The sequence below is a fragment of the Xenopus laevis genome, chromosome 6L, assembly GCF_017654675.1.
Source record: "Xenopus laevis strain J_2021 chromosome 6L, Xenopus_laevis_v10.1, whole genome shotgun sequence".
Taxonomy (NCBI): domain Eukaryota; kingdom Metazoa; phylum Chordata; class Amphibia; order Anura; family Pipidae; genus Xenopus; species Xenopus laevis.
In genome coordinates, this window is record NC_054381.1 from 76919057 (window position 1) to 76936316 (window position 17260).

General features: G+C 40.1%; 1 protein-coding gene across 1 annotated transcript in view; it reads right to left on the bottom strand.

The window, feature by feature from the left end:
- cct5b (chaperonin containing TCP1, subunit 5 (epsilon) b) overlaps positions 1-17036 on the bottom strand; it is a gene marked incomplete in the record, with an annotated part of 37377 nt that extends 20341 nt beyond the window's left edge. The window contains 6 exon segments of the mRNA NM_001097075.1: positions 612-761; positions 851-1043; positions 3272-3470; positions 3568-3732; positions 4234-4294; positions 16921-17036. Of these exon segments, the coding sequence (NP_001090544.1) occupies positions 612-761; positions 851-1043; positions 3272-3470; positions 3568-3732; positions 4234-4294; positions 16921-17025 (873 nt within the window).
- Between the last annotated feature and the right edge of the window lie 224 nt (positions 17037-17260).

Here is a 17260-nt window from a genome sequence, read left to right on the forward strand (position 1 = left end):
ATTGAGAGAAAGAAAAAAACAGCTCAAGTGTTACAGGAAATGACAAGGCACAAACTAAAATTTCATCCCTTGTCAATCCCATTCAACTACCTGGAAAAACTATTTCAACGCTAGCCACTGGGTCACCTAATTGACAACCCCGAACGAACAGATTTTTTGTTATGCAAGTTCATACACAATATGTAGGCCACTGTTAGAGAAGTGGGGTAGAGCATTTTTCTCACATAACATCTGTCAGTCAGGACGATCAGGAAGCAAGGCCGACATTTGTAGGACATTTGTCATTTGTAAAATAAAGAGGGGTTCCTTTACAAAATACTGAGCATTGTTGTTTTGATTTACTACACTAGTGAAACTAAGCAGTTTTGACTGGTCTGCTGCAAGTCTGACATGTTGCAGATATGCACAGGCTAGTAAGTTAGCCTGAGAATTGTTGAAAACTCAGACAGCAAGAGCAGTAGGATGTAGGTTTTATTTTAACTAATCAAACCAAATTATGAAAGCAATAAATTCAAATTTCTAGCGTGTACAAAAAGTGCCTTATTAATTCTGCACAGGGTTCCACGTTTATCTGAACACGAACAACATTATAATTGTTTCATTATCCTCACCTGTTTTACCATTTCAAGAAACTTTTCTCTCTCATATTTCTGAAGTGCTTTATAATCTTCAACAGAAGTAACATCTAGCTTATGCTTTGTCTTGGGCTTTGGTGGTTCAAATGGACAAGTAAGAATGGCGATTTTAGCATCTTTCACTACCTAGAAATATAATTGCAAAGAGTTAGAAGAATGTTCAGTTTTCACAGATGAAAGAGGAAAATAAAAAAAAAGTGAAAAAGAATACATACTTTTGGCATCTGAGGGTGGCTGAAATCCTTGTCCACTATAACACCTTTGATCAATTTTGTATCCTCTAGTTTACCTCCAACTTTACCCTCAACCTTTATCAACTCAAAGTCCACATCTTTGCGATCCATATCAGCAACAGTCAAAATGCTATTCACTGCAATTTCTGCCATCTGTCTGTGACAGCGGTTAATCCTATGGGAACAGATTTAAAAAACATTAACCAAAACAGAAGTTTAACAAACAAGATACAGCAAAAAAAAAGTTTATTTCCTTTTTCTCTGTATTAAAAACAGCACCTTGTAGAATTCCATATTGGTAGCAAAATAAATACATTTAAAAAATGTAAAACTTTAAATTAACTTTTATTATGATGTAGAGTGTTATTCTATTACAATGTGTAATTGTTTTTTTATTTATTAGTGTTTTTATTTAGTTATTTAGCTTTTAATTTAACAGCTCACCAGTTTGCAATTTCAGCAATCTGGTGGTTAGGGGCCAAATTACCCTAGCAACCATGCAGTGATTTTAATAAGAGCCAGGAATATGAATAGGAGAGTAACTAGAAAGAGATGTAATGAAAAGTAGCCAATACATTTGTAACCTTCCAGAGCATTTGCTTTTTAGATAGGGGTCAGTGATTCCCATTTGAAAGCTGGAAAATGCCAAAAGGAGACCAATATTCAAAAACTATAAAAAAAAACAAAAAACATGAAGGCCAATGGAAAATATTGACTTGTAAAGTGCTCCCCCAAATTTTGACACATTTGGGGGTAATGTTATGGTGCTCGTTTCGCTACAAAGCATTTTGCAAATAAAAATCTAGCTGAAGATTTTAAAAAAATCCAAGGGTGCTTTACATATTACAGTTTGAGGGGGTATTAATATATTTTGGAGTTACTGGTCTTTTACTTACATTAAACCTCTTGCAAACTCTTTTGGGTCTATGTAATCTTACCCCCATCTCTGCCTACTAGTATTGTGCGGGGGGTCGGGTGGGTTCGGAGCTGGTTCCTGCACAAAATCTGCGACCTAGCACTGTCGGTCCTTAAATTTATAGAGGGGGAACAGATAGGGAGGGGGTCGGGGAACACCACTACTGCCTAGTGCTCTTGATTGGCACATGCGCAGGACAAAGTATCTTTGTCTTGTGCATGTTCATCGGTTTCTTAGCATTTGCATGTTTTCCTAATTTTTGGTCTTCCTGCATTTAGTTAACAGGGCAATTTGTTTAATTGAATATAATGATCTCAGTATTAACAAAATCCCTCTCTTTCCTAATCTACCAGTTTTGGTTTTGAGACAAGGAGCAGCTCATTATATAGATCTTATCTGTGGCCAGATACAGTCCTCATACAGAGACAGATAAACTGATGAATCAGTCTAAATGGCCCAAATCAGCAGGTTAAATCTGTCCATCTTAAGGGCTTTAGCAGACAGGCAGATTCGGGGAGATTTAGTAGCCTGGCGACTAATCGCCTCTTCTTCGGGGCGACAATCTCCCCGAACTGCCTTCCCCCATTAAAATGAAAAAATGTCTGTGGCAATGCACTCGCAGCGCTTCAATTCCGAAGTTGCCGCACAAAATAAAAGAGAAATACTTGTTATTTAAGTATGTTCAGCACAAGCTCTTTGTACAGGTATAGAACCGGTTATCCAGAAAGCTCAGGACCTGGTGTTTTCTGGATAGCAAGCTCATGCTGAAAAAAAGATGTATTTTAGCCCTTTAATAGACACATTTACAGATACTTTTGGTTTATAAATATCATGCAATATCAATGTGCTTTCAAAATAAAATCTGCAAGAAGCATACGGATGGTTATTAAACTTTTTTTTTTATGTTTCCTTGTAAACTTAAGTACAAACATTAATTGCCTGTTAAAGTTAAACTATACCCCCAGAATGAATACTTAAGCAACAGATTAGTTTATATCAAAATAACGGATAATATCCTAATATTTTACAAGAGGGGGTAGTTTATTCACTATATAAATACAAATCAGTAAATATTGCCATTTTACATCTTTTACCTTGAGCCACAATTTTGGGATAGTCTGTGAGCTCTCTCAGAGATAGCCTGACCAGAAATAATGCACCTCTAACTTTAACAGGAAGAAGTGTGGGAGTAAAATACACAACTTTGTCCATTAATTGGTTCATGTGGACCCTTTGTTTGTTTCTGTTCACCTTGAGTCGTATGGTCCCAGGCTGCAGCCCATAGCATTTAAAAAGGCAATTTTCTATTTAGCATTACCCATTGGCACCTACTACTAAAAAAGTATATTTTTATGAAAATAGTTTATTTAGATGAAGCAGGGTTTTACATATGCAATATATTTTTTTACAGAGACCTACATTGTTCTGGGGTATGATTTTACCATAACAACAGCACCAGAACCTGTTTCACAAGAACAAAACCTTACACTTTTGAACCCAGCGTTGTCATTGCTGTTTGAATAAGTGGCTCCAAGTTCTCAGGATTAACTGGAAAACTGTCGCTGATCTTGTCAAGATGTTCAACTGCAATACGAGCAGCTTGTTCATACCCATCGGCAATCCTGATAGGGTGGATACCACGATCCAACAACTGTTCAGCTTGTTCCAACAATGCACCAGCAAGAACTGCAACAAGGTTTTTATGTAAGCAAACATTTTAATTTACATTAGTTGTGTACTTTAAGTTTATAAAAGATTTATTTACAAAATGAAATTATCTTACCTACAACACCTGTAGTGCCATCTCCAATTTCATCATCCTGAGATTTAGACAATTCAACCATCAGTTTGGCAATTTGATGATCCACATCCATCATGCTAAGAATGGTTGCACCATCATTGGTGACTGTAACTTGTCCATCCTTATCCACCATCATCTTATCAAGTCCTAAAATAATTTTGCAAACATTCTTAACTTAAAGGGCACCTGTTGAGCAAAAATATTATCCCCAACCAAAGATGTGGGCTAATAGAGCCTTCACTCAGGATGAGGTAACAGTAGTTTTATTTTTTTTAAATTTGCTCTTACTCACGTTAGGACACACTAACCAAGAGGGAGCTCCCAGTGCGAGCAGCCATATCATACATAGCTAGCGTATGTGCATAATGCGCTTCTGGCTTCACACACATGTGCATAATGAGCAAGTTGCGGCATTTGCTAATTGTGCACATGCGTGGCACACGAACATGGCCACTCGTACCAGGAGCTCCCTCCCCGTGCGGGCGGTATTTAAAAAAATAAAATAAAACTACTGTTACCCCAAAATGGAGTGCGAGCTCTATTAGGCCTCACCTTTCTTTGGTTGGGGATATTTTTGCCAAAATGTGCCCTTTAAGATCAAAACCAAAAAAAGGATACAACAAATTAGATGAAAGGCCATCAGCTTACCATTAGGCCCAAGTGATGTTCTTAATGTGTTTGCAACTGCTTTGGCTGCCATAATATGAGACTGTAAGAAAGCAGACATAGCACAGAATCAGGACTAGCATATATGTTTAAGGAAGATTAAAAAATGAACAAAAGTACTGCTACAGATTGTGGAGAGCCTATGGCAAAGGATTCCAGACTGCTGAAATGTACCTGTATGGTAGCCATAAGCACAAGATTTGGGTGAATGCTTACTTGTTTTGGATACTGGCTCACTACTGCAGAAAAGCAATTTTCACGTAACTAACATTGTAAGCTAAGGAGACCTGGGGCTTGAACAAATGCTTAATTGAAACATGGGTTAAATCCAAACCGTACTAAAATTCCCAGCCTGAAGGCGTTTTGGTCTAACTTTGACATGCACTTTTGAGACATGGACAATATTTTTTAAAGGAAAAGTAACACCAAAAAATGAAAATGTTTTAAAGGAATATAATAATGTACTGTTGCCCTGCTACTGGCGTGTTTGCTTTAGAAACGCTATAAACAAGCTCATCAGTGAAATGACCTGCCACTTGGTCTATACTACTGCCTGTGTGCTGAAGGTGTTGGCAATAGACATGTACTGGCACATCGTAATGCGCTCCTCTCACATACTTCTTTAGTTTACTGTACTGGCATGTCGGTTCATCTATTGAAACCTTTAGCCCCATAGTACACAAGAGCGGCGCATCACTACGTGCCAGTACGTGTCTATTGCTAACACCTTCAGCACACAGGCAGCAGTATAGACCAAATAGCAGATCATTTCACTAATGTGCCCAAATATTATTGCTACGGCTAAGCGATTCCTTGTTTAAATGAGTTAAATAATGGTAATGGTTCAAAAAATGTCCGGCTAAACGGTCGGCCCAAACATTTTCACCTCACCAGATCTGGCGTTCATTGCAAAAAGTTTGGAAGCCTCTCCAATTTGCCTCGGGGGGGGGGGGGGGGGGGAATTCCTCCCTGACTCCAAAATGGCACTCTGACTAGTCCCTGGATCAACTTGTACTTTTGGGTCAAAAATGTCTGTATTAGCTTGAAAACTGTGCTCAGCTCTCCCCCATTGCAACTTCCTGTCCAAGACTTTCCACTTTCCTCTTCCTTCCACATGGCAGTGGGTACACAAAGGGTTAATCCCCCTGCCGTGAGGAAGGTACTGGAAGCAACGATTTATAAAAGGACCGCCCTCCCCCCCAAGCACCCATTCTCATTCTGTCGGGGAATACCCCCACACATACCAGCAGAGTAAAGCTCTCTAGCTGAAGCCCCTGAGCCAAAGTCTTCATCTTGTGAATGCTTCAGGAGAAAGCCGGTAGGCTTTCTGGCCATCAGTGCAGAAAGACGCAATGCTGATCCACCTGGGCGGCGCATAAGCAATAAGCCACATAACTCTGGCATCAGACCCAAATACGTCAAGGCATATGCGCGCACTTCCGGGTAAGAATTTAAAAAAGGTCAGATGGCACCAAAAAATGTTTTGTTTTATAAAATGCCAATGATACTAATCGGATTGTCCTGTTTTTCTATTACAGCAAGACTAAAGTTGATTTGTGCTATTGGTGCACTCACTGGTCCCAGGTGTAAGCTATTGCCTATGGGAAATTGTATGCTGGAAGCGAAGGTTTTTATAATATTAACGTGTGGTGTGTATGTATCTTACAGGCTGTCTGTAATGAGTCACAGGCAATCACACTCCGGCTCCAGGGGGTAAGCATTGCAATAAAAAATTAGAGCTTTATCGGGACTTCTTGAAGGGTTAAGTAAAATGTGGAATTCATTGAACCACTTATCAAACACATGAGCGCTACACTAAACATGGAAGAAGAGTCGCTTTCTAAACGCGATAAAATGTTTAAATCCAGTGGAAAGAAAAATCAGGTGTTCCCTGTGCATAAAGTTATTGCTGACATGGTGTCTAGTGAATGGGAAAACCCAGACAAAAAGTTTGAGGAATCCAAATGCATTTCCAAAATGTACCCCTTCGCAGATCAGGATGTGAAATATTGGAGATCGGTTCCTAAGGTGGATGCAGCCATAACAAGAGTGGCTAGGAGGAACACTCTCCCTGTGGATGAGGGAGTATCCCTTAAGGACACTATGGAGAGAAGACATGATGCTATCCTTAAGCTTTATTTGATAGGAGGGATAGCATTCAAGAATTTGGTAGCTGTTAGCTTACTGGCGAGAGCTAATAACATCTGGGTTACGGATAAAGAAAATGCATTTAAAACAGGAAGAAACATTTAATGATTTTACATCCAAAGCTTCAATAGATGGAGTAAAATCTGCAGCTAAATCTATGGGACTGGCAGTAGCAGCTAGAAGAGTGCTCTGGTTGTGTCATTGGCACGCAGACTCCCAGTACAAACAAAATCTATGTTCCTTACCGTATCAAGGAAAATTTCTCTTTGGGGAACGAATCAAATCAGCATTCTTACCTCAAGAAAGAAAAGCTAAAAGACCTTTCAGAAATCAAAAAAACTTGCTTTTGTGACTCCAAATCTTACAAGCCAGGCAAGCCTTTCTCACGACAGCCCTGGAGATCTAGATTCCAGAACCAGGACAGAAGAGATCAAAAAACAGAATAAACAGCATGAAGGTGCGAGAATCCTGCTGTCACAGGTGGGAGGCAGGTTGCAGTTTTTTGGGACAGTGTGGGCTCAAAACATCACAGATGTTTTGGTTCTCAACACAGTCTGGAGAGGTTACATGTTAGAACTCAAGAATCGTCCAATAAGAAAATTCATATCATCCGACAAATAGAGGCGGTAGAGGGCTTACAATCCATACTCTGGGAGCTTATAAGCAAGGGAGTGATAGGAGGCCCCGAAGCAAAAGGAATACTGGGGGATCTACTCTCATTCCTGAGAAAGAAACCCAATGGGCAAATTCAGGTTTTACTAAACCTCAGAACCCTGAATCAACATCTAAGAGTCCAAACCTTCAGAATGGAATCGATCCATGCACATTTGCCCTGGAGACTGGATGACCAAAATAGATCTGGCAGATGCATATCTCCACATCCCCATATGGGAGTCATTATCAGATTGATGAACCATCATCAATACAAAAGAATTGTTCTTAAAGCTGCCTCCAAAGAAAATCCCAGAGATTCAGGAACAAGTTAAACGGTTTTGCCTGAACTACACAGCATCGGAAAAAACTTGCCAAAAGTTGGTAGGAAAAAATTAAGTGCAGGAGTCTCTGTGGACCAACTTTGCAGGACAGCATCCTGGTCAAACTTCAAGACTTTCTCGAACCATTACAGGCTCAATGTTGCTACACCCAGGGAAGTGGCTTTTGCAAAAGCAGTATTAAGTACTGTAGCAAATTAAACCCTCCCGAAAAATTGCTTAAAAACTCTCTATAGTAAGTGCTGCCAAGGGACGTGAGGGAAAAAATGAATTTAATACTTGCCGTAAATTCCTTTTCACTCAGTCCCGAAGGCAGCACTTACTAGAGAGCTCCTCCTTTGGGTAGGAAAACACTGCCCAGCATAATAAAAAATTCCTCCCATGTTCCCTATAAAAAGGTCCCTTCACCCATATCCCCTTCAGTGATAAATAAGCAATAACACACCATGAATGCCAAAATATTTTAATAAAGGGAGGGGAAAAAATGTGCTGCTATTTGTACTTTAATAGTGTTTGGAGCTAGATTCTTCATGAATCCATCATGTAAGAAATCCAAAATTTTTGAAAATGGAAGCAATTGTCTTAACACACCAATTTCTGAAACTTGTCCAGATTCTTTGATAAATATTGTTGGTTACTTCTTTCCTGCTACGTAGTAAAGTTTTTATCACTGCTGGGGAAATGTCTAGGGAATGTAAAATTAATGCATCCCTTTCAGTCTCCACGCGGTCAGTTGTAGCGGAGTCAGATCTGGATATGAGATTGACCCTTGAGTCAGCAGATGTTCCCCTTCTGGCCAAAATCCATGGTGGGCTTACTGACATTTGAATTAACTCTGAATACCAGCTTCTCCTTGGCCATGCTGGAGCTATTAGAATTACCTCTGTTGAGGTCAGTTGTATTTTCTGGACTACTTTGCCCACCAAAGGGAATGGTGGGAATATGTAGGCACGACTGAAATTCCATGGTTGAGCCAAAGCATCCACAGCTACCTCTCCCTGACAACTTGTCATTGAGAAGAATCTTGGCACTTTGTTTTGCCTTGATGCCATATGGTCTATTTCCGGAAAACCCTACTTTTTGCAAATTTGCAAGAATACTTCTTGGCTTAAACTCCATTCTCTTGGATGAATATCTCTGCGACTTAAGTCTGCTTTGCAATTCGAATGGCCTGAAATGTGACGAGCAACGAGGCGGTTTAGATTTTGTTCTGCCCACTTGAATATTCTTTTTGTTCTTTGAATAATGTCTTGACTTCTTAGACCTCCCTGGTGATTTATGTAGTAAGCGGTTGTCACCATGTCCGTGTGGATCAGAAAATTCTTGTTTCTAATATATGGGCCGAACGCTCTTAGGGCCCTCCACACTGCCTCCAGCTCCAAAGAATTTGCTGAAAGACCTGTCATACCATCTTCCTTGTTTTGACAGCACTTGAAGATGAGCACCCCAGCCTCTTTTGCTTGCATCCGTTGTAATTAATTTTGCAGGTGCAGGAAACAATTGGGTCCCTTGATCCAGATTGTCTATCTGTAGCCACCAAGTGAGTGATCTCTTTAGTTCCTGTGGTAGCTGGATTTTCTTGTTTAGAGAATTCTTCTGGGGGTCCCATATTGAATTTAGGAATCTTTGTAAATCTTTCATATGAGCCTGGGCCCAGGGGATAGCAACTATGGCTGCCGAAATGAGTCCTAGGACTTCTGCGACTTGTTTTATAGTAGACAGTTTACTTTCATGTAATAATCTCACCTTGTTCCTGATTTTGACTTTTCTAATGGTAATGACACTTTCCCCATTTCGGTATACAGAATCATGTCTAGAAACGTTATATTTGTTGTGGGATGAAGATTGGATTTTCCCTTATTTATAATCCATCCAAGCGTTTGCAGAGTTTGAACAGTTAAATTTAAGTGTTCCTGCAGAATGGCTCAAGATTTTGCTTTAATGAGGCAGTCATCTAAATATGGTATTATTGAGACTCCTTGTATTCTTAAAAAGGCTACAGCTGTCACCAATATTTCTGTAAATACTCTTGGGGCACTGGATATTCCAAATGGAAGTGCTGTAAATTGGACATGTTTGATAAAAGTGGGGCCTTTTATTGCTATTCTTAGGAAACTTTGATGACATGGTCTTATTGGGACATGTAAATATGCATTTCATAAATCTAGTGTCACCATCTCTTCTCTTTCTCGAAGAGCTTGAATTGTAGATCGCATGGTTTCCATTTTGAATTTTTTCTTCCTTATAAAGCCATTTAGATATCTCAAGTCTATGACTGCTCTGATTTTTCCTTTTGGTTTGGCACTAGGAAAATGGGAGAATAGACTCCTGAACCCCTATCTTCTTGAGGTACTTGAATGAATACCCCTTGATCCTTGAATTGCCAAACATATAGCTTTCTTTTCTATTTCTCCTTTTGGAAGATAGGTCTTTACAAATTTTGTTGGAGCAAATGAGTCGAATTAGATGGAATAACCTCTCTCTATTGTTTCTATTACCCATTTGTCAGATTTTATTTTCTTCCACGCTGCTTCAAATCCCTTCAATCTTCCTCCAACTTGTCTGGCATCATGCCGAAAATGGTTTTTGCTGGAAGTTTGTACCTCCTCCTCTTCTACTGGATCATCCTCTAAACTGACTAAAGGATCTATCTTTTGATGTCTTCTGACTTCTCCAGTCTTGCTGATATTTATATGAGATAGGAAACCCACAAAGGGGCGTTTGGAAGCTCTTCTATCCTGAGGTAGTCACCTCACTATCATCGGATTTCTTCTCCACTAGCAGTTCTGAACCGAACAATATTCCTCCTTCAAATGGAAGGTTGAGTAAGCGATTCTTCAATGCTATATCTGCGATCCATGGCGTTAACCGTATAGCCCTTCTGGCCGTTGTTGCGAATGCTGTGGATTTTTTAGATAAAATATCTATTGAAGCTAAAGCCGCTTCAGTGAGAAAGTCAGCTGCAGAAGAAAACATGGGAAGATCTGACAAAATCTTGTCCCTTGACTTTCTTCAATTCCTTCTCCAATTGCATGATCCATACTTTCAGTGATCTAGCTACTGAAGCCGCATCAATTTCCGGTTTAAATCCTGCTGCTGCTGCTAGAAAAGCCTTCCTTAATGCACCATCAGCCTTTCTGTCCATAGGGTCTCCGAGACCTGTACTGTCCTCCAGGGGAAGCGTTCTCTTAATTGTCTGCGCCACTGGAGGATCTAACTTCGGAGCATTATCCCAATCTTTATAACCAACCCCATCAAAAGGAAATAGCATATTAAATTTTTTCTGCAAAACAAATTTACTATCTACCTAGACCACTGATTTTTTATTTTCCCGTTTATAGCTTCATCGAGTGGAAAACATGCTGTACGTTTATTAATATTTGCATAAAGTTTGCTTGTTTTTTTTCCGGTGGTTCCGAAGTATCTTCTAACCCCATTGTTTCTCTGACCGCTAAAATTCTATATCCTCCATGGGAAAAAAAATCTTCCAAGTCAGAATATTCTGAATCCAGTTTATGTTTTGATGAACATGGTTCATTTGAATCAACTGAAGAAATATTTTCATTAAGGGGGCTGTCTTCGGTAGATACATCTCTATCCTGCTTAGCTTTATTAAATGACTCCAAAGCTTGAAGCATTGTACCTTTCATCCTTGACGCCAATTCATCTAAACTAGTAGCTGGGGTTGCTGGACTATTTATCTTTTCTTTACAGGTCAGACAGTTTATTCCCTTCAGTGGATACAAATTTATTATCACAGCCCAAGCAATTAATTGAATGACATTTTCTTAGTAACTAACATCTTTCTTATCCTTAGGTCATTCAATTTGGGGATCTTTATTTTTGGTCTTATCCTTCGTTTTGCCTTTAACTTTTTGCCTCTTTCAGGTGCAGCGTCAGCCATGCTGAAAGCAAACATGGCCTATGGGGAATAGGAACAATTACCATTCTGCTTTATCTCTTTCCGCACATAAGTTAAAAGAAAGGCTTACTTGTGTGGCGAGTGCGCAGCGTTTGGGGACCTGGACAGCAAGCATACATCCAGGAGCGGCAATCTGCCATTACACGGTATGTAGTATATAGACGCTGCCGAAACCCGGAAGTGACATATTAGTCAAAGTCACTTCCACCGCTATGTCCTCCAAAGCTCTCTACTATTGCGCGCACACTAGGAGGGATGTGAGGGAAAACTCAGCTCTACAATAGATGCGGTCAAGTGGAGCAGAATTCACACAAGGCAGCTCCAGCTGGAATTCCTCAAACAGTGGGACAGGGATCACTCAAAGGATTTCGAAACTATCATTTTATCTCAGAACACAATACAGTCCCTGCAGTGTATGGTAGAAGAGAATGTGACAGTCCCAGTTTCACTGAAGACACATGTCTGGGAGATTATAACGACAGATGCCAGCGGAAGGGGCTAGGGAGCCCATTACAAGGGCCTCACCTTCCAGGGTACATGGTCCAGAGAGGAAAGGAAAGAACTTTACACAGTGTATCTGAGCCTATTAAAGTTCCAGCACCTCATCAAGGGGAAGGAAGTAGAAATAAAATCAGACAATCTTACTACAGTAAATTACATCAAAAACTGGGGGGAACCAGGTCACAAGCCCTATTGAACACGACCATAACTATTCTATCTTGGGCAGAACAGAACTTGAAGAACACATCTGCCTGTTACATTTCAGGGAAGCAGAACAAACTAGCAGACAGTCTAAGCAGAAACATACCAGCAATAGGAGAATGGGAACTGAGCAAGGAAATCTTCAAATTGATATCAGACAAGTGGGGTACATTTTCAATAGACCTGATGGCTTTGTTTCAGAACAAGAAGATCCAGACGTTCTGCTCATGGGGAAAAGACCATCAGACAACTTTCTGGGATGCATTCTCCTTCCTGTGGAAGTTCAGAATGTCATACATATTCCCTCCAATTGCTGTAATTCCAAAAGTCATCAAGAAAATCAGAGAAGACAAAGCGAATGTGGAATGACTACCTGGTGGCCGAGAAGGGCCTAGCTACCCCTACTACCTACCCCCCTAAATATAATTTGACCCAAATAATATTTCAGAAACCACGTTGATGGAATTTCTTCAAGCAGGAGTTTCAAGTGTGTCTACGTTGAAAGGTTAGGTGACGGCAATTTCATCATTCACTAATATGCAGTGGGCTTCACTTCCTCTTATCAAGAAGTTTTTCCGAGGGGTTAAAAAGACTTCAACCTATCATTAGAGCAGAGGTTCCACCGTGGGATCTATCTTTGGTTCTAAACGCATTAATGGAAGCTCCATTTGAGGCACCGGAGGAAGCATCACTTAAAGGAGAAGAAAAGGTTAAAACTAAGTAAGCCTTATCAAAAGGTCCAACTAAATATACCAGTAAACCCCCAAAGTAGTGCTGCTCTGAGTCCCCTGTCAAAAGAAACACTGCATTTCTTTCCTTCTATTGTGTACACATGGCCTTCTAAATCAGACTTCCTGCCTTCAGCTTAAACCTCATTGCCCAGGGCAAGAGCATGCTCAGTTTGCTCCCCCCCTCCCTTCTCTGCTGTAATCTGAGCCCAGTGCAGGGAGAGACTCAGGCAGAAAGTGATGTCACACCATGTTAATACTGCAGCTCCTATCCTAAACAAACAGAGTTTCTAGAGCTTTTTACTCAGGTATGGTAAAACATTCTACAGAATAAATATAATATTCTAGCTTGCACTACTGCAGCTAATCTATTGGCAATAAAATGCCTCTGTAGCTTTCCTTCTCCTTTAAGATCCTATGACTAAAACGCTGTTTCTTCTTGCTATAACATCAGCTAGACCTTCAAAACTCTGTTTTTTCCCAGATAGGGTGGTACTTAGAACAGTTGTTGGGTTTCTTCCCAAGGTCGCCTCCAAATTTCACCAAATTTAAGAACTTAACGTACCTACCTTCCACCAGGATCCAAAAGATCTAGAGAGGAAAAGCTACACACTTTAGATGTGGTTAGATGCCTTAAAATATATCTTAACATAGTGGCTGTACTTAGGACGTCTGAATCCCTACTGGTAACAATTGGGGGCAGCTGTCCAGGGAAGAGAGCTTCAAAAAGCACCATTGCTTAATGCAGTGATCCCCAACCAGTAGCTCGTGAGCAACATGTTGCTCTCCAACCTCTTGGATGTTGCTCTCAGGGTCCTCAAAGCTGGGGCTTATTTTTGAATTCCAGGTTTGGAAGCGAGTTTTAATTGCCTAAAAACAAAGTATAGTGCCAAGTAGAGCCTCTTGTAGGCTGCCAGTCCACATAGGAGCTACCAAATAGCCAATCACAGCCCCTTATTTGTTACCCCAACTGACTTTTTCATGCTTGTGTTGCTCCCCAAATCTATTTACATTTGAATGTGGCTCACGGGTAAAAAAGGTTGGGGACCCCTGGCTTAATGGATTAAAAAATGCAGATGACTTACTCATTACCCACAGTGCCGGGTACTAAACTAAAAGCACACTCTACCAGAGGGATGGCGGCATCATGGGCACTCTGAGCCCTGGTTTCATCTGAAGAAATTTGCAGAGCAGCAACATGGTCTTCACTATGTACTTTTGCAAAGCATTACATGTTTGATACACATTCCAGTGAATTAGCCTGCTTTAGGCGCTCTATTTTGTCGGAGGCAACCTCATTTATTTACCTAAATAGATAAATAAAAACATAATTTTGCATCCCACCCTGTGTATATAGTTTGTTAAGCTTACCTCCCTGGGGTATTGTACTCTGTCAGTGAGAATGGGCGCTTGGGGGGGAAGGCGGTCCTTTTATAAATAGTCACTTCCTGTACCTTCCCCACATCAGGGGGATTAACCCTTTGTGTACCCACTGCCATGTTCCAGTCCAGGAAACAAAAATCGCTGTAAGTATGATTTGATTTTCTGTTATCTGACTCTGCAGCTGCCGGCTCTTACTGCCTAAATTACAGAACAGCCGCAATTGAGGGAGGAGTGGGAGTGTTTGTGATGTTACACTCAGTCCTTCACTGCAGATATCTGTTAAGCAGTAACTGCTTGTTTTCCCTTCCCTGAACTGCTCCTTTCTCTCCCCCTCTCTGTCCTGTTCCCCCTCCCTTCACTATTCATTTAACATCCTCTCTGCCCTGCTCATTTTCCTCCACCCTCCCTTCACTGCTTGTTCCTTTCCCTTGCCCTGCAATAATTGGGGGGAAAAAAAGAAAAGCAAACGTCTGTATAAATAAAAAATAATCTGCTACTAAAAGTATTGTATTTTTTTCTGCGGGCAATGTGTATCAGCAGTTAGTGTGAATACAATATTAATTTTCTACACAATATTATGTTGTATACAAAAAGCAAAATCAACATCTTTTCGGTTTTCCTTTGTAACTTCCTGCATCAGTTATTATAAGTTATACAATTCCAGAACATCACCTGCATTTTTACCTTGCAACTCTGTGCACCTGATCATAAATTGTTCCACAACAGCTGCACTTATTCCCTTGCAAATCCCTGCACGACCATAAACTGTTCGACAACAGCTGCATTTTCCCTTGCAAGTACCTGCATCTGATCATGAATTATTCCAGAACAGCTAATTATTCCAGCCTGGGAACACACAGGACAGAGTGGGAGGGGAGGAGTTTGGCTGCTACAGCCTGTCAGTCAGTGCTGTGACCCCTTCCTATACAAGATTGAAGAGATACTCCTACTCCTCATTTCAGCCTAGCTTCTGACCTGTAAACATCTCTCTGCAGCTCTGATGTGTAGGAGGTAAAATGCTTTCAAAATGTTTTCTTTCTGTATCATTACATGTTTTGAGGAAGAATGAGCAATATATCTGAAAGTTATATAAATGTCTCCTTTAAAGCTATTTCATATTCAGATGTTACTGTTCCTTTAAAGGGGAATTATTGCAAAAATAAAAATATAATATAAACTTCAGTATACTGAAATAAGAAACTTTGTAAATACAATCAATTAAATATTCTGCATTGTTCCTGAAATAATCAAGATTGTGTTCACTAGCCCTCTCTCAGCATCTGTTTCTCTTCATTCAGTCTTCATGCAGCAGTTGGGTGCCAGATTGTCATTAACAGTTAAATCCAATATATCTTATAGGGGGACTTCCTTTCCTAGCAGATGTAATAGAACTCAATCAAATAACGGATTCCAATACACACAAAATAACTGCCTTTTGCACAAATTCAGCATGTAAAGAGACAGGATTGCTGATGATTTCAAGAGTGAGCTCCAATACATCTTCTAGACAAAATAAATCCGCCTATAAGATATATTGGATCTAAAAGTCAATGATTATCGGATAGCCAACTCCTGCATGAAGAGAGAATGAAGAGAAACAGACGCGGAGAGGAAAAGTGAAGATGAAATTGATTAAACAGTAAAGAATTTTTAATTGATTGAATTTAGAAAGTTTCTTATTTAGTATGCTAAAGCTTATATTAAATTTTCATTTTCACGATAGTTCCCCTTTAAGGCATCACCTACCTGCCTTTTCAGAAACAACAGCAAGTATCAAAGACATCACATCAGGAGATATTCGTTTCGGAAGGCTATTGAATATTTGAGGCTGACAGAGAACTTTTAAAAATGCAGTGACCACTCTCTGCTGCTCCATTTGATGTGAATGTTAAGGTTAATTCATAATATAAACATTTCTGTCATCTCCCATTTTTCATGGCTAGATAATGCATCCCAAAATAATCTGCCATTTAGCAAGATATTAGGTTGTGGTAAAAGAATAAATAAAATTTAGGATACAACATAATTCCACTCCAGGAAAAACTACGAAAACAGGGAAAGATTTAACTTGTGAATACAAGTGTGGCACACACTTTGCTCCTCTAGACCAGTCAGAAAAATATTCTTAACCGAGGTGGAGAGCTTAAAACCTTGAACACATACTTTTGCGGTACCAGGTGCTGTACTGAAGGACCCACGCCTGTTACAGGGCCAAATTATCCAATCAGAGCAGATATCAGCAGCACACCGTAGATATGAACAAACGTGTATTTTATTGCATCAAATCATCTTAAACAGGGCAACGTTTCGGGCCGCCCGGGCCCTTTATCAAGCCTGAGGCCCTGTTTAAGATGATTTGATGCAATAAAATACACGTTTGTTCATATCTACGGTGTGCTGCTGATATCTGCTCTGATTAGAAAAATATTCTTAGTGAATTTGACTGAAAGGGTATTTTTTTCATGCAAAAGTTAATCTAAAAACAAAAAAAGGACATGGGATAACGTTACAATTTGTGCACCGTATATGGTATTACATTCCAGTATGCAAGTGCACTGAAACGTAAGAAGATCGCAATTTAGACAGGGCACAGGATAGAATGAGCTGAGCAAACTCATATTTATGCCTGATATGAACCTGGAAACTCTTGCTACCACAGAACCAAAACTGCTCTAACCCGACAAGAAGTCTAATGGAGCAAAACCTGTAAGCTACTGTACAACATCAACAGAAATGCACAGATAACATTTTAGCTTTAAACCATGAATTTGCGGCCTTCCAAACCATGCATTACCTTCAGCGCATCTACCCCACTGAGCCGAGACTTGCGATCCTGGTCCTTGATAATAATAAAAGGCCTCCCATATTCATCGAAGGCGAGAGTTCCAAGCGCTGACATGACGGCAACTAAGGATCGAACAAAAGAAAAAACTGATGCAGCACCACACGCTACCAATGCACCCGGCTTCCGTTCAGCGCACGCGTAGCGATCAAATGGCGTTATACTGCGCATGCGCTGTAACAGTCGTTTTTTAATTCCTACGTTCTAGAAGCGTCTCTTGGTGAGGGTGGGGGGAGACGAAGCATGATTACATATAGAATACTATTTGTACCAATGTCTACTTTATTTTCTT